The 26,824-nt window shown below is 41.6% G+C and overlaps 1 protein-coding gene across 4 annotated transcripts; it reads left to right on the top strand.

Moving 5' to 3' along the window:
* On the top strand, nt 1-26,824 carry fgfr1a (fibroblast growth factor receptor 1a). 4 transcript variants are annotated; one of them, XM_086030331.1, is made up of 18 exons: nt 1-621; nt 8,366-8,546; nt 14,585-14,827; nt 14,916-15,005; nt 15,376-15,548; nt 17,791-17,914; nt 18,235-18,425; nt 18,627-18,777; nt 22,717-22,907; nt 23,237-23,382; nt 23,859-23,980; nt 24,292-24,402; nt 24,591-24,781; nt 24,891-25,013; nt 25,096-25,166; nt 25,257-25,394; nt 25,916-26,021; nt 26,116-26,824. In XM_086030331.1, exons 2-18 carry the CDS (start codon nt 8,393-8,395, stop codon nt 26,290-26,292), a joined length of 2,502 nt encoding a protein of 833 aa, XP_085886457.1. In that variant the 5' UTR covers nt 1-621; nt 8,366-8,392; the 3' UTR covers nt 26,293-26,824. The 4 variants fall into 4 exon arrangements, with proteins under 4 accessions (XP_085886457.1, XP_085886455.1, XP_085886458.1 ...); XM_086030329.1 differs by having other exon boundaries at nt 22,717-22,914; nt 23,238-23,382; XM_086030332.1 differs by lacking the exon at nt 18,627-18,777 and adding an exon at nt 19,577-19,721 and having other exon boundaries at nt 26,116-26,822.

Below are 26,824 nucleotides of genomic sequence, written 5' to 3'. Positions count from 1 at the left end.
TCCAGGCATCCACTAGTCAGAAAATAAGGGGGAGGTCTGGATTTGCACGGATTCCCGTTCTTGAACATTTTCTTCGACTAGAATAGTCCTAATAACTTTTTAGAAACTGCCGGGGTGCCATATTCTCGCGAGGAAATAATACAAACAACATTTGACTCGATCGGGAACTTTGTTTGTTTGTTTTTTTTTGTTTTTTTTCCGGAGGTGCGAGAGGACTGCGATTCATCGGGAGTGAAGACGCTGAGATCAATGGACGACCGAACCACTAAAGTTTGTCAAACAGTGTTTGTGTTAGTGGCGTTTTAAAAGAATGCCCGCGCAGAGAAAACCCTGACTGTATCCCACGTTACACCCGATTAGCTCAAATCCGTTTCACCCTACGGAAGTTTCGTTCTGCGTTTCTCTCTGCTCTTTCATCTGGCACGCACTCTCTCTTCCCTGGTCAAGTTTGGGAAAATATGCGAGAGCTTGTTAGCTAAACTTCCACAGTTGCGACTAAAGCGAGTGTCGCAGCTCCCACTACGACTGGATATTCTACTTTTTTGGGGGGGAACGTTTTCTCCCTCCAATCTCAGCTCCAAAGTGTTCTTATCAGACCAGCGCTGGCTGACCGCCAGTAAGGTGAGCTTCTCCTTTTCTTATTTCCCAAACACGTTTTTATTGTATGTTGACGGGCTGTGGGGCTAGCATTGTTTTCCCGCTGCAATTTGAGATCCTACTGATAAGATCATTCCCTTCACAAGGAATGCACAAATGAATTATTTCCTTACACTTGAACACGTCTTTTTGTTTCTTTTTTTTTTCAGGAAATATATACATGTGTATGTATATATATAAATACTTAACCACTAGAGTATTTGTATAACTTTCTTGACATATCTTCGTATTATTGGGGACAGTCCTGGCAAAGAAATGCTAGAAAGAGCATCTAACAATTCACTTCATTGTGAATACATCCTTAAATTTTATCTGAACATTTTCAATAGAGTTTAAAAAAAGATTATATTGTCAGAGTATGCTGCATATGCAACGAAATTAGGGTGCATCTCCAAATTTGTGTTTTATAATAAATAAATAAATCAAAATCCGAAGACAATGCTAACTGATGTGCAAATAACAGTAAGGCACAGTATACAGTATTTAAAAGATACTGCACCTTAAAAAATGAATTCAGTTGCTGCTATGCTGTTTTTACAGCAACATCCATCTACATTGTATCATTTTAATGTTCTTTAGTTTTTCGTTCGCTATGTCAAATGATTCTCGAACATAAAAGCTCAGATACTTTGGTCACTCATTCAGAAATGCTGTGAAGTTATGCTCGTCAAATGCCGTTCCTGCAAAAGTGCAAAGATGGCTGTTTTGGAATAATTTTGCACCTGGTAATACTTTCCCCTTGCAACAAAATTACTTACAAATACAGTTTCCAGTTTTGGAAAATGATTGAAACTATTGCATTCTGTGTGATTGAAAGCCATATTTCTTAGGATGGGTTTGGATTCCTTGTTGTTGTCTTTGTATTTATTTTGCTATGATTATAGGCGCTCTTGGATTGGAATTGATTCTGTCCATACTTGAAATGTTGTAACGTTTTGTTCAGTGGAACCACCAGTCTAACACAATCAGCTCTGTGACATCACATGTTGATGTCGTGATGTTTGATGACTTCTTCTAATTTCACAACACATTTCCCGTAGACTTTTGTAACAGATGTTCCCGTACAGTATAATAATGCAAAGTCAGTTAGTTTGTGGCAAGGTCACCATAATCAAACAATTTTAACTTTACACGATTTTTAATGCAAGATTGTAGCTTCCTAGTTGCCATATGAGTGGAAAGAGAATTGAACCACTTGTTAGTAAGAAAAACTAAAATTAATATAAAAAAGCAAGTAAAAAGTAGATCTAAGATATTTCATAATCTGATTGGTAAAATTAAGTTTGTGTGCATAAATGATTTGATTTATGTACTGTTACTCATTACACTGAGCAGCCAGATACTTTTCACACTGCACTCGACCAGTGCAAAAGGTCTGCGCGGCAGTGCGGAAAGACAACGGTGCCCTGGTGTCAGCGTGCCCATATTTGGAAGTGCTGATGTACATAACTACCTAACAGTATGTAAACATGGAGACTTTTGCCACTGGTTTGGACGAGAAGTGGACCACATCTTGACTAGCTGTATCTTTCATTGTTGTAAAAGAAAGCTCTGGCTTGGATCATTTTAACAAATGAGGAGGAGGAGACGAGCAGCAGATAAGGCAATTGGTATACCCTGAACTAATGGCTCAGCGGCAACTTGGACAGTTTATCCTTGTTCATGTCCTACACTTCCACTACAACTGCCTCAAGGTATATTTCAGGCTGAGCAGAGAGGAGTATCTTCCAAAACACATTGCTGTACGCCATCTCACCGTTGGGGTTTCTCCGGGTACTCCGATTTCCTCCCACATTCGCAAAACATGCATGGTAGGTTAATCGAACACATTTCCCCTAGGTGTGATTGAGTGTGCGAATGTTTGTCTCAGTGTGCCCTGCGATTGGCTGGCAACCAGTTCATGGTGTCCCCCACCTACTGCCCGAAGACTGCTGGGATAGGTTCCAGCACGCTTGCGACCCTTGTGAGGAGAAGCGGTATAGATAATGGATGAATGGATAAATAAACATATCGGTGCAGCCTAGTACCAAATGGCCTGTGGACAAGTTCCGGAACACTGCTTGAGATGCTCAATAACCTGAAGTTTCACAAGATTTGGTGACATCAAACATGATTGTGGATTGGGACTTTTTGTTAAACTGTTTTCATTACGGGCAGTACAGTGTTCGACTGGTTAGCATGTCCGCCTCACAATTCAGTGGTCGTGGGTTCGATTCCGGCCCCGGCCTTCCAATGTGGAGTTTGTATGTTCTCCCCGTGCCTGCGTGGGTTTTCTCCGGGTACTCTGGTTTCCTCCCACATCCCAAAAACATGCATGGTAGGTTAATTGATCACGCTAAATTGCCCCTATGTATTGTTAGTGTGTGAATTTGTTTCTCTCTGTGTGCCCTGCGATTGGCTGGCAACCAGTTCAGGGTGTACCCCGCCTACTGCCCGATGACAGCTGGGATAGGCTCCAGCACGCCTGCAACACTTGTGAGGAGAAGCGGCTCGGATAATGGATGGATGGATGGATCATTTCATTACCCAGAATAAAACGCATGTCTGCTCATAAGAAAATGCAAAATTTGAATGAAAAGAAGCAGAGAGAAGAATTGCTGACCTTTTTTAACATGAAATATTTATCTTTCATATTTAAAGAACCCATTCAGAAATAACTTCCATTATGATTTTTAGTTTTGCGCTCACCATTACCATAGCCGGGCATCGCCTAACCGTCACGAAGTTCTCATCTGCATATTTAGCATATTTATATTTACCCACGTGGTCTCAATCGGTGCGAGTCAGCCAAACGGCGTCGAGAACGGATTTAACCAGTACCACGTCACACGCAGGTGCTGCATACCTGACACACAGCCAAATAAATAAAATGAAAATGGTGTTGTGTACCTTGTGTTCCCACAGACGCAATGACATGTGCCCCATGTTTTTTTTATTTTACCAATCACCACTCTGTACGTGTGTGTGTGTGTGTCTGTTGTTTTTATTTGATATTTTTCTTTATTTGGCGGTGTGTCTGCTAGTGCGTGTGTGACATGTACATTAAGTTCTTGATGCCGATTGTCGGTCATCGATGAGGGACGGACTGGGACTACGTGAGTCAGCTAAATATGCAGACGGTAACTTCGTTTCGGTAAGGCAATGCCCAGCTCTGACCGTAACTTTAAAGCGCAGGTTTCAGACTCCGATCCTCGAGGGCCTTGCTTGTCTTAGATGTTTCCCTTCTCTAGCACACCTGATTCAAATGATCAGGATCGTTATCAGGCTCTTGCAGCGCTTGAGCTGATTATTTGAATCAGGTGTGTTGGAAGAGGGAAACATTTAAAACAAGGCCCTGGGGTTCAAACCTAGCCCGCCACATCGTTTTATGTGGCCCACGAAAGCAAATGATCTGCATCGACTTCATGTTTTTAGCTAAAGTACTAAAATTGTCTTCATTGTCTTTACACTTAAAAACATTGAGCTATTGCAAGCTTTTTTTTGTTTCCCATCCCCCTTTTAAAATGAATGGAATAATATTTGCACGAACAATTTTAACTGGCCTCTGATTTCAAAACTAGTTATTCGTCAATTGTTTTGTGCCTATATGTAGGATGAGGCGATCATACATTGGTTTGGGTTCACAGTCATAACGGCCCTCTAAAGGAAAACCGTAACTACGATGTGGGGTCCATGTCAAAAGTGAGTTTGACACCGCTACTCTAAATGGATTCAATTTATACCATTTTATGAATTTCAGGACATATCGCTAAGCCCTCAGTCTCTGTTTGAAGCAGTTAAAGGGGAAGTCAACCCAAACATATTTTTTTCAAGAATATTTTCTATGCAGGCCCACTAGTTGAAACAAGGCATTATAGGCAAGGCAAGGATAAATATTGCGTTTGTAGAGTAAGAGTTATTAATTCATTCTTTTTTATCCATCTCTGGGGGCGGCCATTTTGCCACTTGTGTTGACTGAAAACAACATCACAGTTGCTCAGTTGCAGAGAAGCTTGATTTGAAGAAAATCGTGAATTGAGTCGAAATCACAATAACTGTCAGAAAAATCACAATTCAATCTTTTCATAAAATTGTTCAGCACTACCACTCGTCCACCATTTCACTGACTATTAATAAATTATTTATTTCCAACTTCCCATATGGACATGTAAACCGATCCTATGCACCACCCTCAATGTGAAAGGCATTTTGGATGTGCATGTGAACCAAATGGCAATGTGTCAAGCAGCTTGACACTGATTGTTTTTACATTTAAGTGTCATCTCATGGAATGCTGTTGATGAACCACAATTCTGCAGCATGAATCTTTAGGGAGGAAAAGTTTTATTTTTGTAGTAAAGTGTGTACCCTGGACCTGGTAAAATGGTCGGATACTGTTTCGCTCAACTGAATGAGTAGAGAAAGAGACAGACGTTTCGTTTGGATTTTGTAGAGAAATAATGCACTATTTGTTTGAATTTTATTTTCAAATATTAAAAAAATTAAATTGAGGGAAGCAAACCTGCATTTTAAGATTAAAAACACAGCTGTTCACTATCCACTTATCCGGTTTTACTCTGACTAACTAAACGGCATATTTGAATAACGTTATGAGTTTTCGAACAGAGCGTTGTTCAAAAATGCCGTTCGTTTAATAGCGTGGACAAGACTGGTGAGACAAAACAAAGAAAATCCCGTGTGAGGCTGCGATGATGCGCAGCCAACCAGCTCACAGGATAAATCCACCCGTGCTCTCGTCGATCTCGCGCAGGGAACTAATCACGTGCCTTGTACTGCACGAGGGTATGTACAAAGCCTCCGAGTCAACAATCTCTTTGAAACAACACCTCTTGCCGCAATATGGCTGCTGATATGGCTGTATTGAGCACTTGAGTACATTTTGAAAAGCCACGATGCACGCCGCGAAACTTGAAACTTGAATATAGATCTGATATATATATATATATATATAGATATATATATATATAGATATATATATATATAGATATATATATATATAGATATATGTATATATATATATTAGGGCTGTCAAAGTTAAAGCATTAACTATGAGATTAATTAAAAAAAATTTATAACGCACAAAAAAAATTAACTTAGTTTTATTTACTTGTCTTAGCAGTTGACCTCTGCTCACTGTGCAGCCAAACTTAGAGGATAGTCACTGTCGCAAAGACAGACTTTTACGTAGTTTTACTTTAAAAAGTCGCAAGACGGCTTTGGATATTATGAATGGGATAATAATTCAGGTCACTTTCAGATGGGTCTTTGTAAACCAAGTTGAAGAGCCTATGCTGAGTGTGTGCATAGTAAAACACACTTTAGTTTGACTCCCGCTCTCAGGGGAACTGTGGATGACAGACCTTTGTGTCATAGTTTGGACAGGCGACTTCCTCCATCTTGCTGACTGTTGGCTGTGATGCCGAGGGAACAGGGTACGTGTGGTCTTGACGCAGAAGCGCTTTCTTGGAATCATCCCAGAGAGTGAGTCACTTCTTACGAAGCCGCATGACCAAGCTTCTTCATCACCCTTGGTTCCCTGTGGCCCAACTCAGCTGCTGGAATAGTGAAGTGTTCTCGGAAAGTGAAAATGAATTGGTTTTGGGGGGGAAACACGGTGACTTTTTGGGAGAACACTCAACTGGTGATTAACGCTTAAAAGAGACCACAGCTGCATCAGAACACTGCTCTGGGTAAACAAATAAAACCGATACGGGCTTTGATTCGCATGTGACGTTGTTTGTTGTTTTACAACTAGCTTATTGATGTACTCGCAGCACAATTAATTACAAAAAAATGTTTCCAGCTCTCTGCTGTAGTCGGACAGCCATGCAAATTGTGTGTGTGTGTGTGTTTGTTGCTAAATCTGTCCGTTCAGCGTATGGTAGCAAATGGTTGATCGAGGCTCTTGGGCTTGGACCAGAACCAAATGTTAGGTAATAGATCTTGAAGTGTGGAAATGATGTCTCTCTACAACGGTGTCACATGACACGCGGTCGTTTTTTTGGTCTTTAACAGATTCCTCAAGGGGGGTAGGGGCAAGTGTTAATCTCTGAGGCCAGATGCTAGGGGGTGATGATGCAAGCAGATGTGCATGTGAGTGGGTCAGTCACAGGGCTCCATTTTGCAGCGTATAGTTGTAAAAAAAAATAAAAATAAAAACTAACTTGAGAAAATCCGATGACAATCTTCATGCCATCAAACTATGCGAAATGTGTCTGGCCTGTCCTAAGACTGGTTGTCTGCATTTCTCATCATCAGTTTATATGAATAATAAGTCCAACGTGTTGAAGTGCTTCCCTGAACCTTGCAGACTTTCTGAGTATTTTTCTCTTCTTTGAGAATGTTGTCATTTTGAAGTTGTTGTTTTTTGCCTCTACTTCTAGTGCTGTGTCCCGATATTCTACCAAAAATATTTTAAATCTGCACTTGCTTCACAGACCAATTGTGGATAGACAGCGTTTGTGAACAACATCTGTTTTAAATTGCTAAATACAGCTTCTGCAAAACATAATGATATTCTACGACAATATTTAACAATAAAAAAAAACAACAATTATGTATAGACGTACATTGATTTTTGGGAATATTTGTGTCATTTAACTGTCTCTGCTGTTATTCCGTAATGAAGTGACATTTTGAGCTGCAGTAAGTACTGGTGTACCACTGCCAACTACTAGAGCAATCAGAAGGAGAAAAAGTTGTTAACTACAGCAATCAGAATGAGAAAAAAATGTATTTGATATGTGACGCGTGATGAAGTGTCACCCAGGGAGAGAAAAAAAGGCCTTCGTCATGACAACACCCATTCTCATACATTGGCCAACGTATTCAGACTAAAGTTGAATAACAAAACAAAAATTTACAGAAAAGTGCATTTTCCCACTCATTCATCGCTGTGACTTGTAGACTTGTGACTATTCATGTTTGGGTGTATGCTGGCGTCACACTAATAAACCGTCGTAGTTTGTGCAACATGTCTCGGGAATACAGGCTAATTATGAATGATGCGGACGAAAAGCGTGTAAACTGAATGTTAACCGATCATTCAGGATGTCACGTTTGACTTGCTCGCTAAAGTACTGAGTGAGTGCGTGCGTGCGTTTATATTTGTTGGTTCAACTCGGCGACTGTTTTCTGAGTGTGTGTTTAAGCTTTTGTTTAGCGTGCTTCCGCGGTCGCCAAGTTTTCCTCGTAATCCATATGGCTCGTGGCGCAACAGAATTGCTCTTCACGGTGACCGTTTTGGCACATCTAACAGTGTTATTCCCACCGCCGTCAGTCTTGTCAACCCCAAACCATGTACAGACTACGGACGACATGGACTCGCACTTTGCTATGAATATCCGCTCGACACTCCTCGACAAATGTAAAGGAAACAGCTCTGCTGTAGTGCGGACAGAGTCACGTGACCGGGTCCTTCCCGCTGGTGAATAATTATCACTTGCTCCTCCTCTGCCGTTTATGCGCACTGATTTTTCAGCATTTCCTCATACTTCGCGGCCGTCGGCTGACTCGCTTCGAGGCAGTATTAATACTCGATAATGTAAAATTACACATCGTGAAAGCAAGATTGACGATGATATCGATATCGATATATATCGCCCACCTCTACTGTGTCCCTTTTTACTCTTTTGACACCTGCTGTCGTTTTACCTGCAGTTTTAATACACCAGGCAAGCTCATGCATTTGTGCTCCTGTTCTTCACAGTTCACATGTGCAAATGACCTGCTGCTGATGCCCCAAAGTTCTGAATGGAGTTCCAGTCGCAGAAAAGACAACAATTGTAGCTCCCTCTACAGGATGCTGATGAGGCCAAGTGTACTTCTGTTTCTGGCTTTCTTTGCCCAAGTTTTAAGGACACAGTGCCACCCTGCCATTCCTGATGAAGGTAAGTTTATGGGATAAACTCAACCACTTTGGTTTAGAGGTGATTGAAGTGAACTCCTAAGGCTGCTTTATCTTCACTGTTGATGAATAGTCTATTGATAAGCAAAGCGTGTTTGTTTAAAGTGGAATGAATGTGACACATTACCGCATTCAGTGAAGTTTGTCCTTTCGTATCAAGTGTCCACAATTTTAGGGACTTCTTACATATTTTTTTTATACAACACTGGCTAAGCAATGTCATTTGACCGTTTCTTTTTGTGACAATGGCATTTTGTTTTGTATGCTGAAACAAGGGTCTCAATTTCCATGGAAACAGTGGAAATAATTCATATGCGGAAAAGAAAAGACTTGTTTGTTTGCATTGTTTTGGCTAGGCATACACAGGTTCAGTCAGAGACTATGAAAAAGCGCAATCATCTTGTTTGTTGTTGTAACGCTTCTCCAGCAAATTGTATATTCACCATATCCATTACTTACCAAAGTCAGTACGTTCAGGACAGTAAGTTCATTCATACGCAGAACTGGGCATCGCCGAACCGCCGAGTTCCTGTCTGCATATTTAAACGACCCATGTGGTGTCAGTTGGTCAGTCAGCCAAACAGGGTCGAGACCGGACTTATCCTGTACCACGTCACATGCAGGTGACATAAACAACATAAAGATAAATCCTAAAAGCTATTAAAATGCTTGAATAATTTAAACGGTTAGAATATAATGTTGTGTTAAATAAGTACCCTATTTTCTGGGATATAAGCTGCACCGTTATATAAGCCGCACCCACTCCTTTAAAAAAAAAAAAAATTTTTTTTAGAACATTTTGGGAAAAACCTTAAATAAGCCGCACCTTTATATAAACCGCACCTATCTATGTTGAAAACTTTTATATTTACTGCATTTACAAAACAATTATGAACTGTAAATGTACATGTATGTACCTGAGCAGATTCTTTCCTAACAGGCGGCTTATAGTCCGAAAAATACGGTACTTAAAATAGTATGATAAAAAGACAATTTGACTGTCTATCAATCCACCTGTCCAAAGTAGTGTACTGTTCCTTTTAAAGGCGCCGTGCCTGGCAGCACATGGTCTTGCATCATCAGCCAGCCACACACACACACACACACGCATGCACGAGAGCAGAGGAGAGAACAGATGATTACGACCGAATACAAAAATACTTTTGGAGATTTGGAAACATTGTACATGGTCGGCGATAAATAAAAGACTTATTTAATCAATCTACGACTGTTTTGGTGAGTTTAAAGGTATTTTACCATAACTTTCTAGTAATGCTACATGTTTGGATGTTAGCTAATTGTTACCATCGTAGCTCGGTGGAAATGATGTGTACTAAGCGCACAATTTTATTAATTTGATTTATATGGACACATTTATTTGCGTTACACGACAGAGACAACTTGGATTCCGAGAGCGGGTGGAGGGGCGGGGCGACTTATACTCCAGTGCGACTTATATATGTCTTTTTCTTCTTTACTATACATTTTATGGCTGGTGCGATTTGTACTCCGGAGACGTAGAGTCCGGAAAATACGGTATGTAAAACGAACAAGAAACTCATTGCCCCATAGCCTCTGTAACTGAGCCGCACCATATTGAATCGAATCATAATCTCATTGAATCGAACCGAATCAAAACACTCCACTTTGTTTTGAACCATCCTTGAATCGTATCACGGCAAGTATCGAGATACGTTTAGAATGATCTTTTGTTGGAGAGATGCACACTCCTAGTACTACCGTCATCTACACGATGAAGTGGAATATTGGGACTGTAACAAACAACTAAAGAACTATACCTTAATTGAAACGTTTAGCCCTTGAACTGCAAAGTGAAATGTTAGGACTTTTCTATGATGAATTCAGTTTCAGCTTAGTCCCTTCCACATGAAGGGGAAAGACATGGTGAAATGAAACCTCTATAAATGTACCTTTTGGATTGGCGACATCACCATAATAGCGAATCTTTTGGATAGATGGCTTTGAGTGTTGACAACTCATAGTCGGAAGTGGAAATCAGCAGAGAGATATGATCAGCTCAGCATTATAATCCAAATAATTCAGCAATAGGGTCTCTCTAAGGCCCTAAAATAAACTTGCCAAGGTTGCATTTAAGCCAATGGTGGAACATGCTGAAGTAAATGAGTCCCATCTGCAGCTCAAGGGAAGCCCTACCACCATTTGAGCTCCTGGTTTTCTTAGTAATGAAACATTATTATTTTTTCAGTGAATGCATGATTCACTAATGCTTTTCTTTCAAAGAAAAAACATGGAAGAACAATGCTCTGCTACGCTGGGCCATCTTTAGAAATAAGGTTTGTGGAGCATGAGCATCTTCCTGTGAGCTACAGTATAGATTACTGTATACGTAGGAAGTGAAAAACACTCCTCAGTCCTTGTTCAACAAATGGCCAGGTATTATCTATGCTCCTCTGTGCTTTTCCTCCTGCTCCCCCACTGACTGTAGCTTGGGAATGCTTCACTTTTGCCCACTTCCCTACTGGGTGACGGATGGCTTCAGCTGTCGACAAACAATCACAGCAGAAGCATTTGGTTTCACTCCTTTTGTCTTGAGCGGGGAAACAAAATAGTTGTATGGAAATTATCTAGTACCGTATGCATGTTTCTTTTATTAGTCTTAGGGGCTTCATGTTGTGTGTTGCTCACATAAGAAAAGGCTTTTCCCTGATCAAATTAAATACACTGGTTCCCCCAAGACGCCACTTGTACAGCCATTAAATGATTGCAGATGATAAGAAAGGCGCTCGGGTTCAACATTCATTCAATTTTGATGTGTACACTCTGTATCCATACGCTTACAAAGTAGTTGTAAGCCTCCAGTGATTTGTAAGCTTTCATCTGGGGGTGTGTCACAGAGCCTGTCATCAACACCAGGTAGTTAACAATGTTGGGATAAGACACACATGGCCAAGTATTCGTCGTCGAAAAATCAGCCTTTGACAGCGTGTAGGGTCGTTTCCTCCAACTTTCTTCCGGTGTCGCGGTTGTACTGTAAGTCAGCTGACTAGTCATCCAAATACTTTGAAAGTGCCACAATAAAAGAGGTTGATGATCACTGTTAACTCATTTAGGACGGGAGCGCATAAACGCGTTTCTACCACTAAAGCCGGGAGCACTGTTGCGTCTTTCTACCTTTAAAGCCGGGAGAGGGGATATGTCACTGTCCTTTTTTAATCCAATTCTCCGTCTCTTAGCCAATTTAATGCATCAGAATATACACATGACGGTGTATGACGGAGACCACGGAGGATATCGCGGATTTTTTTCGAGCCGTAGGCTAATGGCAGACGCCGTCGATTGCCAGGAGCTCTGAAATAAGTAACGGCAGTGATATATAGACGACGCGCTTGTGGACTTTGAACCAGTGGAACCAATAGAACGTGATATGTTATGGTTTGTCCACAATGACGATACTGACGTCTTGCAACAAAATAGAGGATGGTAACCTCCACTCAACGACCACTCAATTAAAAAAAAAAATTAAAATAGTGCTTCTCTTGCACTCACACGTTATTTTTACATCTTCGATTGAAACATAATAATACATTATTATTTACTAGTAAATAATAATAAAATCTGCCTGTGTGAAAGCCACATGTCTAAACTCTCTAATTTTTGGGGAATTATGTTTCTGCCTGCTACAGGGGCTTAATTATTATGAATTATTTTGTAAGTGTTGAATTTCTGGAAAATTTTCAGGTTTTCAAGGGTAATTCCAAAGGTGACCTTAGGTTTTGGGTAGCTGTTGAGCCAGGCACTTTAGGCCTTAATGGGTTAACAGCTTTATGTGTGTGCATGCAGCATGTGTGTAACCACCCAAGATGGCTGGGCTGGAAAAAAAAAGACTTCGCAGAATGCCTTGCTCTGAGTTGCGTCCAAGCGATTTATCGATGGCTTTGGATTCTTGATGGTTAGGACAATCCTTTAGTTAAGGTAGTATTGATAATTCAGCACAAAAAGAAAAGCTCCAGAGGCGTTTCATTGAAGTGAAATGATTTATTCTTCTCCAGCTGCCAATTTGAAGTTGTTATTTGTTTGGGTCATTTGAATGATACTGGCAGAGCTTGAAGTTTAACTTTGCCCTGCACAGAAATCCTCGTCGCTCCCAACTGTTAATCCATGCTAATTGTCATCATCTCATTTAGCAGAGAAAGGGTCCTCCACTGGAGTGCTTTCAGGAGAAACAGTTTGTAGGTGAATTCTGGGGGACTTGCTAATGGCCATTGTGGTATTCATGTGCTTCCTGCACGTCCTGGCTTTTGTCTCGAATCAGTCCCTTATACACTTTGCCCGCCTTTCCAATCTCTTGTGGTTGCTTGACAGAGTACCACTGCAAAGCCCTGGCCAGCTAGCAGATTTTGCTGCATTTAGCCATCACTTCAGTGGGAGCAGGAAATCCCACAAGTCATTCATGCAGCATATTGCTTCCTATCGCAAAGCCCAAGTGTGTTCCAACGAGTGGCGCCAACTCTTCCTTTCACACCAGTGAGCTTTTTTTGTACCCCTCATTTAAGCATGCTTACCTCTTCACATAAATTCCTTTAAGGATTTCTGTTATTAGGCTGATTTTAAACGATGTCAATCATTATCTCGCCAAATAGTTGGAAGAACATTCCAGATGGGCGGCAAAGATCTTTAATCCAGTGTAATCCAATCATAGCAGTAGGGGGCTTCACAGAGATCAAACATGCTCAGATTCAGAAGAAATATTCACTAAGGTTCATATTTGGTTTAGGGTGAAGAGTTGAAAACAAATTCCTGCGGAGTCTTCATCATCAAATTTCCATTCAACTCTTTTTGAGTTAGCTAACTTTTCACATACTTTGTGTCACACTCTCATTGCAGTTGTTCCTCACGCTCAAGTGTTCTGGACTGTGGTTTACAATAAAACAACAAGCAATGTATTTATTTTTTTTTTACAACTTTTCTGGGTGTTTTATGATGTCTGCAGCCAGATTAACAGATGGGATGTTGACACATCTTTATCAGTGGCATCTGCGTTTAGAGGGCAGGAACAGAAACACTGAATGGCCCTCACACAGAGCAAAAGGGTTACCTTGCGCTTTGGACTGCATCCAGGTTGGATCACTCTAAATGTCTATTCTGCTTTGGACCCTTTGGTTGTGTTTCTGAGGAGAAAGTTGATCCTAGCGCCTGGCCCCTTTTCCTGCTGGGATTAAGGGCCTGTCAGACATATGCGATCCAGGAAATACCTTTACTAGGCCCAAGTGGGGTCACCATAGCAACTGGTACTAGAACCTGCCACTGCAGGCCCTCACTTGTGCGTTCATGTGCACATGCTAACTCTCTCGGGCTTCCTGGCTACTATTGTGAGGAGGGCTTTGTTGGGATGGTGGAAGGGGTTATATTGTTGTTGTACTTTTTCAGATAGCGACTAGACTAGGCACATTTGGTAAAAGCCACACATTTTATAAAGGACTACAAACTGGCTTTAAAACAATGTTAGCGGTATCCTTGAGCGACAAAATCAGAAAAGTTGGCCAGTGATGCTTCCCACCTTTAAAAGCACACAAACAACACCATTGTGACTGTGCGTCAACATAATTCGGTTACTCCCTCCCTCTCGGGCTATGTAGTCATTTAGAACAGGGGGGCTCAGGTGTCCTGCTCTGTGACGCTTCCCCGCTCTTCATTCCTGTAATTGAATTTCACCATCCTTTCCCTAGTGGCTCCTTACCTCTTTGCCGATTGGGCCCCATTTAGGAGGCAATCTAATTTCAGGAAGAGGCACACCGCGGGCCATGTGCCAGAAGGAAATCAAGGAAGATCTTTTCTAGTGTCTCTTGGTCATCGCCGTATGATTAAAGTACATTTTTCAAGTGGACAGCCTCATTTTATTCAAGTTCATATTTATTCTGGCTGTGATTTATGTTCTGTATTGCTGCAGCTGGTTATTTCTTTCGTTTATTGTGTATGTTTGGAAATGACGATATTGTCTAAACTGCTAAATCTATAACCGGTTCCCCTTATTCCATTTAGTCGCCTTGGAAACACAAGCAGAGATTTTCACCCTCTATCTTGGAGATCGGCTGGACCTAAGTTGCTTCACCAAGGACTCCGTTCATGCTGTCAACTGGACCAAAGACCATGTGGTCATAGTGGATGGAGAACACACACGCATACGCAATGGCCAGCTGGAGATTGAGACAGTGGAGCTGACAGACTCTGGCCTGTACGCATGCATGACCTTTGGCAACCACAGTGTCTTTTTCAACGTCACAGGTATATTCATGAGACAGGAACCAATAATAGTCATGTAATCATAAGTCAATACACTAAAATGCCTAACAAAATACTTCTATTGAAACAGTTGACACCCTGGCCTCATCTGAGGACGATGATGAGGATGAAGAATCTTCCTCGGAGGAATCAAAATTATTAGGCAGTCAAAAACTACTTCGTGAGTTGGCTTAATCCTTTTTACCCAACTAGGGCTGCTGTGTCAGATAAACATGTTTATGCATATGAATTCACACCGTTAACTCTCTTGAGGGTTCAAGGATTAAAGATTGTGTGGGGGCGTGCGTGTGTGTGTGCGAGAGTGTGTGATGTGACCGCTTCCGAATCACACTGACACGCTGACCTTTTGAGACTTTCGTACTCTAAGCTTTATCTGTACCCGAAAACTTACCACGTTTTAAGAACACAATGTAAAAATTGAGTGAAGTATTCCAGAAACTTTCAGACAATCAGTGAGTATTGTGTTTGACCTTTGTTTTATTGTATTTAAAGTATTGATTAACGGGGGTTTCTGTATTTCCGTGTTGTAGCAATGGCTCCACAGTGGGCTCATCCAGAAAAAATGGAAAAAAAGCTACATGCTGTTCCTGCCAGCAAGACTGTCAAGTTCCGCTGTCAGGCCAGTGGCAACCCAACACCCATATTGAAATGGTACAAGAACGGAAAAGAGTTCAAAAGAGACCATCGAATTGGAGGTTTTAAGGTCAGTTTTATTGATCTGTCTATTGCTCTTTAGACTCTATTGATCTTCTAATATTTCCAATTATAACCATCTTCGACATGTTGTTTCTTGTTCTGGAAGCTCAAACTCTTTGAGCAGGAGTGCAAATGTAATCTCATCTATACAGGATATCAGTAACTATGACCCTGGACTATGTATTTTGATTGTTGGAGTTCAGTTCTAGGCAAAGTACGGCACGGGGGGGGGGGGCGGCGCATCCGGCCCATCCGCGGGCTCTGACTGGCCCTCACAAAACAGTTAAAGTGACAACAGTGGTCTTAATGTTAGCAACATTCTTATTTCTTGCGCGGTGGGGGAAAAGAGGGCCAATTGGATTTGGGAGTGACTAGGAACTGCTAATATGAGTTGACGATAGGTGCGCAAAATTTTGTTAGAAATTTGAATGTGTTTAGATGTAAATTTAATGACATTTAATGAAATAATTGTGTTTAAAACTCATTTAACGTATTTTCTAATTCTAACAATATATACCCTGTCCACACGTAGCATTTTATTGAAACAAGATAATGTTTTTTTATGCTTTTTGTCAATACATAAAAACTAATATAGTACAAAGATGAGCTTAGCATGTTGGCTTGGCCCTCGGCAAGTGTTCAAGTTTCTCATGTGGCCCCTTTGCAAAATTAATTGCCCCTCCCTGTTGTAAAGTAAATGCGTAGCACTGTGACACGGATCCTACACCACACAGAGCACGCCCTCTATACAAGCAAGCTGAACTCATAGTTGACTGACTGTTGATCAAATGGGAGATTGCAATATTCAAGAAGGGAGATCTGCCAGATATTTGCTGGATTTCTTTTGTCGTAGCTCCTCCACATAACTATATTAATACATTTTTATCACAAAGGATGAATTATGTGCTGAACTGAACATTAAAGAAGTTCATCAGTCATTTTCGTTTGCACACATGAAGCTTAGGTTTCTAAATTGGACTTTTGTTGGTGTCTCACAATGTCCTCTGCTACATTCACGATGCAGCAACACAGATATGTGGTGCATGTGTTTACACATTTAGAGAAAAGCGCAAACATCCTCCTCCTCTCCAATGTCTGCTATTTCTATTAAGGTACGATATAGGCTAGTTTAGCCTTGCCTCATGCATCCCCAAGTCTTCTTCCCTCCCAGGTGGGACACATTTAGGAGTTTCCTCTCAGCTGCCTGTTCCCTCCCCCTTTGACCAGACCACAACAGCCAGGCAGCACACTTTACCATCTGGCTGCTGTTTTTTTTTTTTTTTTTTCAGTCATGGTGCAAAGTTCCACATTGGCGGCTCGGGATGTCTCTCATCTCACTCACGCTTGCTTTTATGGCCAGACATCTATTGTTCATATACTGTATACCGTCTGCTTAGAGACGTGCAGGAGGAAGGGAATAATGTGGACCACATGTATGAAGTCAAGCACAACACATCTGGCAGCAGGCAGCTGGATTCCTTCTTGTGTTGGCTAAATGAGGGAAAGCGCATGGTTCAGTCTCTGTACATGCATGTTTGATGTTGCCATTGCCTTAGAGGTCTTTTAGCTAATCACATAGTCCCGGTCTTGGCAGATTTATGGAAGAAAAATTATAACATGAAAAGAACCAGTCATCTGCTCGTGCTAATAAGACAGGCTGTTGCATATATGTATTCAATATGAAACATGTACCAAATTTTCTTGTGGGTGGGTAGAAAAAAGATCTGCTGCTTCAAAGATATGTTACCAACAGGATATAGGGGTAGACCTGGGACTAGTTACCATCACGTTCCACTTCATTCAACACTATATTAATGATCCGTTCATATTCAGAAAGCAGATGCAAAACGTCCATATTTTGTCTTAATTAGCTTACCCGTACTTTTAAAGAAATGCAAAGCCACAGGCAAAATGTGAGTAAGTACAGGTTTCTTTTGTGCCGCAGCGACACTCAAAGCAATTCATGTAATCTTGTACATCCATTTTTAAAATCTTCAGACTGGCTTCAAAATAGATTATTCGGCACTGGCAGTCTTGTAAAATCAGAAGTATAAAGCATTTCCTCATTTAAAAAAACTGTAAAGATTCCCTGAAGATTTTCCACTCTTCTCTTGACTAGATTTGCTATCATTTTTTTGTAATGATTCACTCTTGATATAATTCGGAAAACTCCGAGAGATATTATGATTACATTGCTTATGGGCGTATTTTGGGTAACGCTCATTGAAACCTTTTTTTCCAATGATTAGGTTCGCGACCATGTTTGGACCATCATCATGGAATCTGTAGTGCCCTCCGACAAGGGAAACTATACCTGTGTGGTGGAAAACCAGTATGGGAGCATCAATCACACCTACCAGCTGGATGTTGTCGGTAGGTGGTGCTTCTAAACAAGAATTGACGAGAGTGTATAGTTTTTTGCAACGGTATCGCTTTTTATATATATGTATGTATGTATATATGTATGTATGTATGTATGTATGTATGTATGTATGTATGTATGTATATATGTATGTATGTATGTATATATGTATATATGTATGTATATATGTATGTATGTATGTATATATGTATGTATGTATATATGTATATGTATATGTATGTATATGTATATGTATGTATGTGTATATATGTATGTATGTATATATATATTATATTATATATATATAATGTGTGTGTTTTAATTGTTGCAGAGCGCTCTCCACACAGGCCCATCCTGCAGGCTGGCCTGCCTGCTAATCGCACTGCAGTGGTGGGAAGTGATGTGGAATTTGAGTGCAAGGTCTTTAGTGACCCTCAACCTCACATCCAGTGGTTAAAGCACGTCGAGGTCAACGGGAGTCGCGTTGGTGCAGACGACTTACCATATGTTCGTGTCCTCAAGGTAGGAACGCACGCTGATTTGTTTGCCTCCAGTCACCCACACTGCTGTGAGAATTTTGCTGCATAGCTGTAAATGTGTATAAGGGTGAAACTAATTGAATTCAAGCTATCAAGCAAATTGTCAAAAAGTGATTTTGATGAAATATCTCCAAGCCATGCGATTTATATTTTTGAACTGCACATGACATTCTTTTATTTCCAGCATTCTGGGGTCAATAGTTCGGACGCTCAGTTGCTGACCCTCCACAATGTGACTGAGGAGGACAGTGGAGAATATATATGTAAAGTGTCCAATTATATAGGGGAGGCCAATCAGTCGGCCTGGCTGACTGTCAACAGATTTGAGCCCACAGGTAAACATCACGAAGATGTACAGGACTACACAGTGGAGACACTCCCAAGACCACCTGGAAAAGCTAGGGCCGTACAACAGGAGACACCCTCAGCTGTTTCTCTCCTCCCACCCTGCCTCCATTTTCTCCCTCCCTCTCTCCTGCCTCAGTGCTCCTGACTGTAAATGACTCTATGGAAAATTCCCAGCAGAACAGTTGAAGGTGTTTAGTCTCTGGTTTACATTGGATCTATTCTCAAGACTCACTCTTTCCTCTGCCCTCCCATTCCACCTTCAGTCCCTTCGCCATCTTCTTTGTCATTTTATTTCTCCCTTGCCCTTCTACATTGTCACACTCGCTTCACACTCTATGTCTGGACTCTCCTTTGGTTTTTCCTAGCCTCCTCTTGCACAGACGTCCAGTTGTTTGTCTACTGCTCACTGTCCACAGACAGGAATGTGGGGTGTGCCCGAGTGTGAGTGTGAGTGTGATCTGTTCTGCTGTGGAGTTTTCCATGTTGCCCATCTCGTGCATGGGGAGGTGAGACTGAGTTATTCAACATGGTGAAGGGATGGCTCAATATTGGGTTTAGTCAGCCAGATTCAACCTAACTAGCTATTCCACTAACAGATTCTTGTGTGGGGGGCTCTCCCTGACAGGTCCTTGGCTGTGGCTATAAGTCATACCTTTTTGGGAAAATGGTGTTTGATGTAGGAGGAGGAAAACTCTCCTCTGTCACTTTTCTCTTTCAGAATTCTTTACTCATGGTTCCTTTCTTTCTATTGGGCCTCTTGTTGGGTCTACTTCCTTTATTTTCTAGACCGCTGGCCTTAACACCACGGACAAGGAAATGGAAGTCCTGCAACTGAGAAATGTGTCTTTTGATGACGCTGGGGAGTATACCTGCTTGGCGGGAAATTCTATCGGGTACTCTCATCACTCTGCATGGTTGACCGTTTTTGAAGGTATCAGTGGTTCTGCCTCTCCCTCCCTAAATTCCCGTCACTTTCCTTTACCACAGTCTATCTGCCTTCACATTTGTCAGAATGTGAAACAAATGGAATTCTGTCAGAATGTGAGAACGCATGTTGTAGTTCTTGACTTCCCCTCTCTCAGCATGGCTCCTTCCTCACTCTGGGCCTTGCTGTGCTTACATGAAGTCTAAGAATGCCAAACAACTCACAAGCAACCTCAAAGCTAGTCTGGAACAAAAACAAAAAATGAAGACTCAAAAACGAATCATTTAAAAATCAGGTAGAAAAAAACTTTTGGAATTTGTTATAGCCTTACCCAGGTTCTGTAGTTTGGCATTTTTGTTCAGATTTCACTTTGGACTGTCCAAACCTTCCTGCTCTTTAATAGATATTTGCATTACATTATGTGTTGAGCTGATTTTCTTTGACAAGCGCTTTAAATGACATGGATCCACCATGTCATTTCCTGCTGTCAGTCCTCTGGCCGGCTCTGATAATTGGCTCTCTGTGAGTCTCATTCCTCCGTGTTGGAATGGGCATTTGGCCAATTTTCAAGCTGCTTGTCACTCAGCCTCTTAACACAAGTGCAGCTCACTTGACACTGTGATGCTGGTGTTGGTGATGGGTGTAGCAGCACACTTGGTTTGGGATGCAAAGCACATCAGAGGGATGGAAGAACCCCATTATGTAGTGCTATGTTGGACAGGATTCTAATCTAAATTCCAGCTCCATTTCCATTGAAGTTGGGACATTGTGTAAAATGTAAATAAAAACAGAATACAATGCTTTGCAAATTATGTTCAACTTACATTTAAATGAATACACTACAAAGACAATATTATTTAATGTTCAAACTGATAAACGTTATTGTTTTGAGCAAATAATCATGAACTTAGATTTTTAAGGCTGCAGCATGGTCCAAAAAAAACTGGGAAAGGGTCATGTTTGCCACTGTGTTACATCACCTTTTCTTTGAACAACATCCATAAATATTTGGGAACTGAGGACACTAATTGTTGGAGCTTGTTTGTATTGCATTCTTGCTTGAGGTACAGCTTCAGCTATTCAACAGTACGGGATCTCCTTTGTCATATTTTACCCTTCATAATGCCCCACACATTTTCAATGGGAGACAGGTCTGGACTGCAGGCAGGCCAGTCTAGGACCCACACTCTTTAACTCCAAAGTTAATATATACTATAATATATACTCCAAAGTTTTAACACCTGTAGAATGTGGTTTGGCATTGTCTTGCTGAAATAAGCAGGGGCATCCATGAGCAAGACGTTGCCTGAATGGCAGCATATGTTTCTTCTTCAAAACCTGTGTGTTCCTGAGCCCATGTGGTGATATCCTTTACACATTGTGGTTGGTTTTTGATGCAGCGCCGCCTGAGAGATCGAAGGTCACGGGCATGCAATGTTGGTTTTCGGCCTTGCCGCTTACATGCAGCGATTTCTCTAGATTCTCGGAACCTTTTGATGATATTATGGACGGTAGATGATAAAATCCCTAAATTCATTGCAATTGTAAGTTGAGGAACATTGTCCTTGAACTGTTCCAGTATTTTCTCAGGCAGTCGTTCACGAGGAGGTGAATCTTGCCCTATCTTTGCTTGTGAATGACTGAGCAATTCAGGGACGCTCCTTTTATACACAATCATGGCACCCACCAACTCCCAATTAGCCTTTTATCTGTAGGATGTTTCAAACAGATGTTTGATGAGCAATGCTCAACTTTCTCAGTCTTTATTGCCACCTGTCCCCGCTTTTTTTCGAACGTGTTGCAACCATAAAATTCCAAGTTAATGATTGTTTGATACAAGCAATTAAGTTTATCAGTTTGAACATTAAATATATTGTCTTTATAGTGTATTCAATTAAATGTAGCTTGAACATGATTAGCAAATTATTGTATTCTGTTATTTTTACATTTTACGTAACGTCCCAACTTCAGTGGAATTGGGGGTTTGGATACAGAACATACATACATATATACTGCACATATATGCATATACAAGTTATAGGTATCCTTCATAATACCAAGGATCTCCTAAAAAGGAATCATTATACTGTTCATTATTACTGTCATATATATATATATATATATATATATATATATATATATATATATATATATATATATATATATATATATATATATATATATCCCAATCTGAACTAGCCAATATATCGATATACAGTCGCATCCCAAGCCAATGTGTGCCTCTGTGTGTTGTCCATTAGGCTGCACGCAACTCTTGGTGTTAATAATACATACACTTTTTATTGAATGGGAGGATAAAAACAATATCTTATTTAGTTTCAGCTCTACATTAAGATCAGTTCAATTCATGATTCTATTGGCTCTTTCTTAAAGAGTAGCATTTGTTTATCACAAGACTCAACACACAACACTTTTATAAATTCCACACAAGTAACAAACATTACATGTGACACTAGAACAGTAAAAGTGTGCATGTGTGTGTGTGTGTGTGTGTGTGTGTGTGTGTGCGCGCGTGCACGTGTGGGTGCATGCATACGTGTGTGTATGTGTGCGAATGTGTGTGTGTGGGTGTGTGTGTGCATGTGTGAAGTGGGTGTGTGAACCATGAGCATTGTGTGTGAAGATCATACCCTTAGCATGTTTATGGCCTCTCTCTCTTTAAACGTTGATTTATAAATGTCCTGCAATTAAAATGTTCCACTTCCAAAACAACCAATTGGCTGTTTGGGTTTTACGTCATATAGCTGTAGTATAACATGCTGCGACCACTGACGATAATATCACGTTATTAGTGTGTTCGTGGTGTGGCGTCAAAGGGTCTGGTTTCAGACACAATCGCTTGATTGTCTGTTTGTGTATGAGAATGCTATGGTGTTTGCTAACGAGCGTGTTTCAACATGCTTCCGTATGTACAGTTCACATGTAACAGCTGATGCTACTCCCCTACCCCTTTTGCCCCTGCAATCCCCTCCACGTGTAGCCGTCCCACACTATCCTCCTGCCAACCACACTTATCTGGAGGTGGTCATCTACTGCGTGGGCTTCTTCTTCATCGCAGTCATGGTTGCCATCGTAATTATTGTGAAGATTCGCACCTCCTCAAAGAAGAGTGACTTCAACAGTCAGCTGGCTGTCCACAAGCTGGCTAAGAGCATCCCTCTGCGCAGACAGGTAACAGAAAGTAGATAGGGGGTTCCGAACATTTTTACCTTTTCCACTCCTTTCTCTCTATACCCCTTTTGCTCTCACCTCTTTGAGTGTATGTCTGTGCTTTAATTGTACTAAAAGCATACTTCCATAGAGATTGTCAAGAGTCCCAAGTTTTGTACCAGGTAGGTACAGTATAGTGTTCTTCTTGAACCTAGTGGTACAGATTATTCAACAGGGTCTTAACAACAAAATGTTTTCTCCACCTCCACTGTTCTTCACTAAATTAGTTTCGGCAGTCATCTGTGTCTGTTTCACTATGAGGGGAGTAATGTCAGGCTTCCTTATCTCAGGTGTCGGTGGACTCAAGTTCCTCCATCCACTCTGGTGTGATGTTGGTTCGACCTTCTCGCCTTTCCTCCAGTGGCTCTCCGATGTTGTCAGGGGTGTCTGAGTACGAATTACCGCAAGATCCCCGCTGGGAGCTTCGTCGAGATCGGTGTGTACAGAAGTTGTCTTTTTCATTCTTCCAGGTGCCATGCCATCAAGTCCATTTTTTTCTGTTTTATCGCTAACATGGGACAAAATGCGTCTGTGACGCCAGGAAATGGCCCGTTAGAAAGTCCGCATATTTTGCAGAGGTCATTTTGACACTTTCAGGTAGCACACAAGGGCCTACCTACGGCTTTCTATTTTTTTTCCACACTGTTTGGTGAAAATGCAGCTCTTCTCAGATAAAAGCAACGTTAAGCATTTTCTGACAAATCGAACTGAAATGTACATGGAAACATGGCTTAAGAACAAAATGTGTAATGCATGGAATGTTTTCAGGTTCCCCTTTAGTACAAGGCACCTAGCTAATGCCATAAATCAGAGTGGTATGAAACTATGAAAGAAAGAAAAGCATACTGTTACAAACCCATCAATGTATTGAAGTAACTGCATGTAGCTTTCTTCATAATGTCTTGCTTGCAGACTTGTTCTTGGGAAGCCCCTGGGCGAAGGCTGCTTCGGTCAGGTGGTGATGGGAGAGGCGCTGGGTCTCGACAAAGAGAAGCCAAATCGTGTGACAAAGGTTGCAGTGAAAATGTTGAAGTGTAAGTCAGCCCCTCTTTTACCATTGAGGATTATCTGAAACCATTGTTGGTGGGGAATATGTCTTGGATGAGTATAGCAGTTGGAGACTTCTGCCTGTAGGATCCCTAAGCATAAACAACCGTTCAAATGGCTATGGTGAGGATTGAACAAAAGTAGCTTTCATTGACTTGAATAAGAGCACAATTTGTAAGACGATGGTCCAAGAGCTTACACTGCTCGGTTATATGCTTGGTCCAGGGAGTATTCGATTCTTTTCAAAGCAGAGTATGAACTCATCCCCCTAATGTGATTTGTTTGTGACGCCCTCCAGCTGATGCCACGGAGAAAGACTTGTCAGACCTGATTTCAGAGATGGAAATGATGAAGATCATCGGGAAACACAAGAACATCATAAATCTGCTGGGAGCCTGCACACAGGATGGTATGAGCCCCCGCCTCTCACGTCCCATGCAGTCATTGCTTTGCTGCTCTAGTCTTGAAACGCAATTTTTAATCGCCCTTGTCAGAGCGGAAAATATATCTTGATTTTCCTGAACATTACTGTTTGAATTCACTCATATGATGTCTTTGTATGTAAAACCAACCAACATTTCCAACCGTGCTCCGTAGGTCCTTTGTATGTGATCGTGGAGTATGCATCCAAGGGCAATTTGAGGGAGTTTTTGCATGCACGGCGCCCTCCAGGCATGGAGTACTGTTACAACCCAGACCAAGTTCCTGTTGAGAACATGTCCATCAAAGACCTGGTGTCCTGTGCCTATCAAGTGGCCCGAGGCATGGAGTACCTGTCTTCCAAAAAGGTAATACAAGCACGACCAGACCAGACGAAACGAACAGCGTTTACACAAACCTCTTCATATTTGTTGTGCAATAAACATCCCCCCCTCCATCCCCCTCCCACCCCAACAGTGCATCCACAGAGATCTTGCTGCTCGTAATGTTTTGGTTACTGAAGACAATGTGATGAAAATAGCTGATTTTGGCCTGGCAAGAGACATACACCACATTGATTACTACAAAAAGACCACCAATGTAAGTAGATTCATCAGTTTGGAGAAATACTTTTCAATTTGATGAGCATGAATAACTATGAAGCGCATACTTCTCCCCATAGGGTCGTTTACCGGTCAAATGGATGGCCCCTGAAGCGCTATTTGATCGAATATACACACACCAGAGTGACGTGTGAGTATCATATCGCTGTTTTTTCTTCATTCAGTCCCAATGCAATGTGGTGAAAACGCGCGCGCGCGTTCACGTTGTGCTTGTCTGCAGCTGGTCATTTGGCGTTCTGCTTTGGGAAATCTTTACCCTGGGAGGCTCTCCATACCCCGGCGTCCCTGTGGAAGAACTGTTTAAGCTGCTGAAGGAAGGTCACCGCATGGACAAACCCTCCACATGCACTCATGAGCTGTAAGGAAATTATGACCTCATCTGGCATTTTCCCCTGGAATGTTCGCAACAAATCCAAAAACTTGTCGACAATATGCTACCTTCTCGGGTTGCCTGAGGTTATGTATTGGTTGGTCCCTTTTGGTTCGGGAGTTCTAATTTGTTACAAAGTCACATAATCAGTTTGTGCAAACCTTTTTCCGAATTACCACATTCATTGATCATTGCATTCTAGGTTTAGGTGCAGATTGAAGAATTTATTATTATTATTTGTCCTTTTTGAGACACTACAAAACAGCCCACCCCAGCATTAAAATGGCCCTGTACATCCACCCATCTTAGGTCATCCTCCATCAAAGAGGAAGTGGTCTGCCAACTAAGAAATGTATAATTATGAGATTGTTTTTGGACCAAGAGGTATTATTTTCCGACACAAAAGATTTTCCTTTCAGCAGATGTTACTACTGGACCTATTTACATGAGGTGAACGCTCTCAAAAGTGGACAATTTGAGGTCAATCTCTCTCCTTTGACCTCCCGCAGGTACATGATGATGAGGGACTGCTGGCATGCTGTGCCCTCCCACAGGCCCACATTCAAGCAGCTTGTCGAGGACCTGGACCGCTGTCTGGCCGTGACGTCCAACCAGGTCGGTCCTTTCCTCATCAAGGGTGAAAGCAGCGGCCATATGTGTTGTGGAGACAGCGTGTTCATTGTGAGTCTTTCCTCTTTCCTGCTTGCAGGAGTATTTAGAGCTGTCTGTGCCCTTGGATCAGTACTCCCCCAACTACCCCGACACCCGCAGCTCCACTTGCTCTTCTGGCGAGGACTCCGTCTTCTCCCACGATGCCGGCGCTGAGGAGCCCTGCCTCCCAAAGCTCCCTCCCCATTCGAACGGCGCGGCCATCAAGAAACGCTGATACCTCATCACCACGCAGACAAACATTGACATTTACTCCGCTCCCTGTTTCACGGGGTTGCCGACTCTTCCCCTACATTCCCAGAGATGAAGCTAAGGACCGCCGCTGCTCGATGAGACAGAAGCTTGGAGACGCCTCAGAGAACTTGTTGGATCTCAAGGACTGCAGAGCGCAGCCATTTCCAGATTCTAGGTGGAACAATGTTTACGGGGCGCTTTCTATTGTCAAGAGTGGAAGTTTGTCACGGTGTTGGAAATGGGTCTCCCGCTCCCGCGCAGGACATGACACTCAAGAACTGACTCAGATCATGTCAGGCCTTTTTTATTCATTCGGGTCATCGAGACAGAATTTTGCTTTACAGACCAAATATGACCAAGGAACATGCAGGACCATGGTACATTGCGCTCACTATATCTTCTTGTAAATACTGCGAGGAAAATATAAATATATGAATGCACAGTGTGTGTGTATATATACATATATACATATACAGTGTGTATGTGTGTATGTGTATATATATATATATATATAT

This window comes from Filicampus tigris, chromosome 5 (genome assembly GCF_054856515.1).
Source record: "Filicampus tigris isolate MCC_2025a chromosome 5, RoL_Ftig_1.0, whole genome shotgun sequence".
Taxonomy (NCBI): Eukaryota; Metazoa; Chordata; class Actinopteri; order Syngnathiformes; family Syngnathidae; genus Filicampus; species Filicampus tigris.
The sequence above is the reverse complement of the archived record's forward strand: the minus strand, read 5'-3'. Positions and strand labels throughout refer to the sequence as shown.

Coding starts and splice junctions, on each gene's coding strand:
- fgfr1a (XM_086030329.1), top strand. CDS start 8,393: ATGCCCCAAAGTTCTGAATGGAGTTCCAGTCGCAGAAAAGACAACAAT. Junction 8,547..14,584: donor CCCTGCCATTCCTGATGAAG/GTAAGTTTATGG, acceptor TATTCCATTTAG/TCGCCTTGGAAACACAAGCA. Junction 24,782..24,890: donor AGTACCTGTCTTCCAAAAAG/GTAATACAAGCA, acceptor CCACCCCAACAG/TGCATCCACAGAGATCTTGC.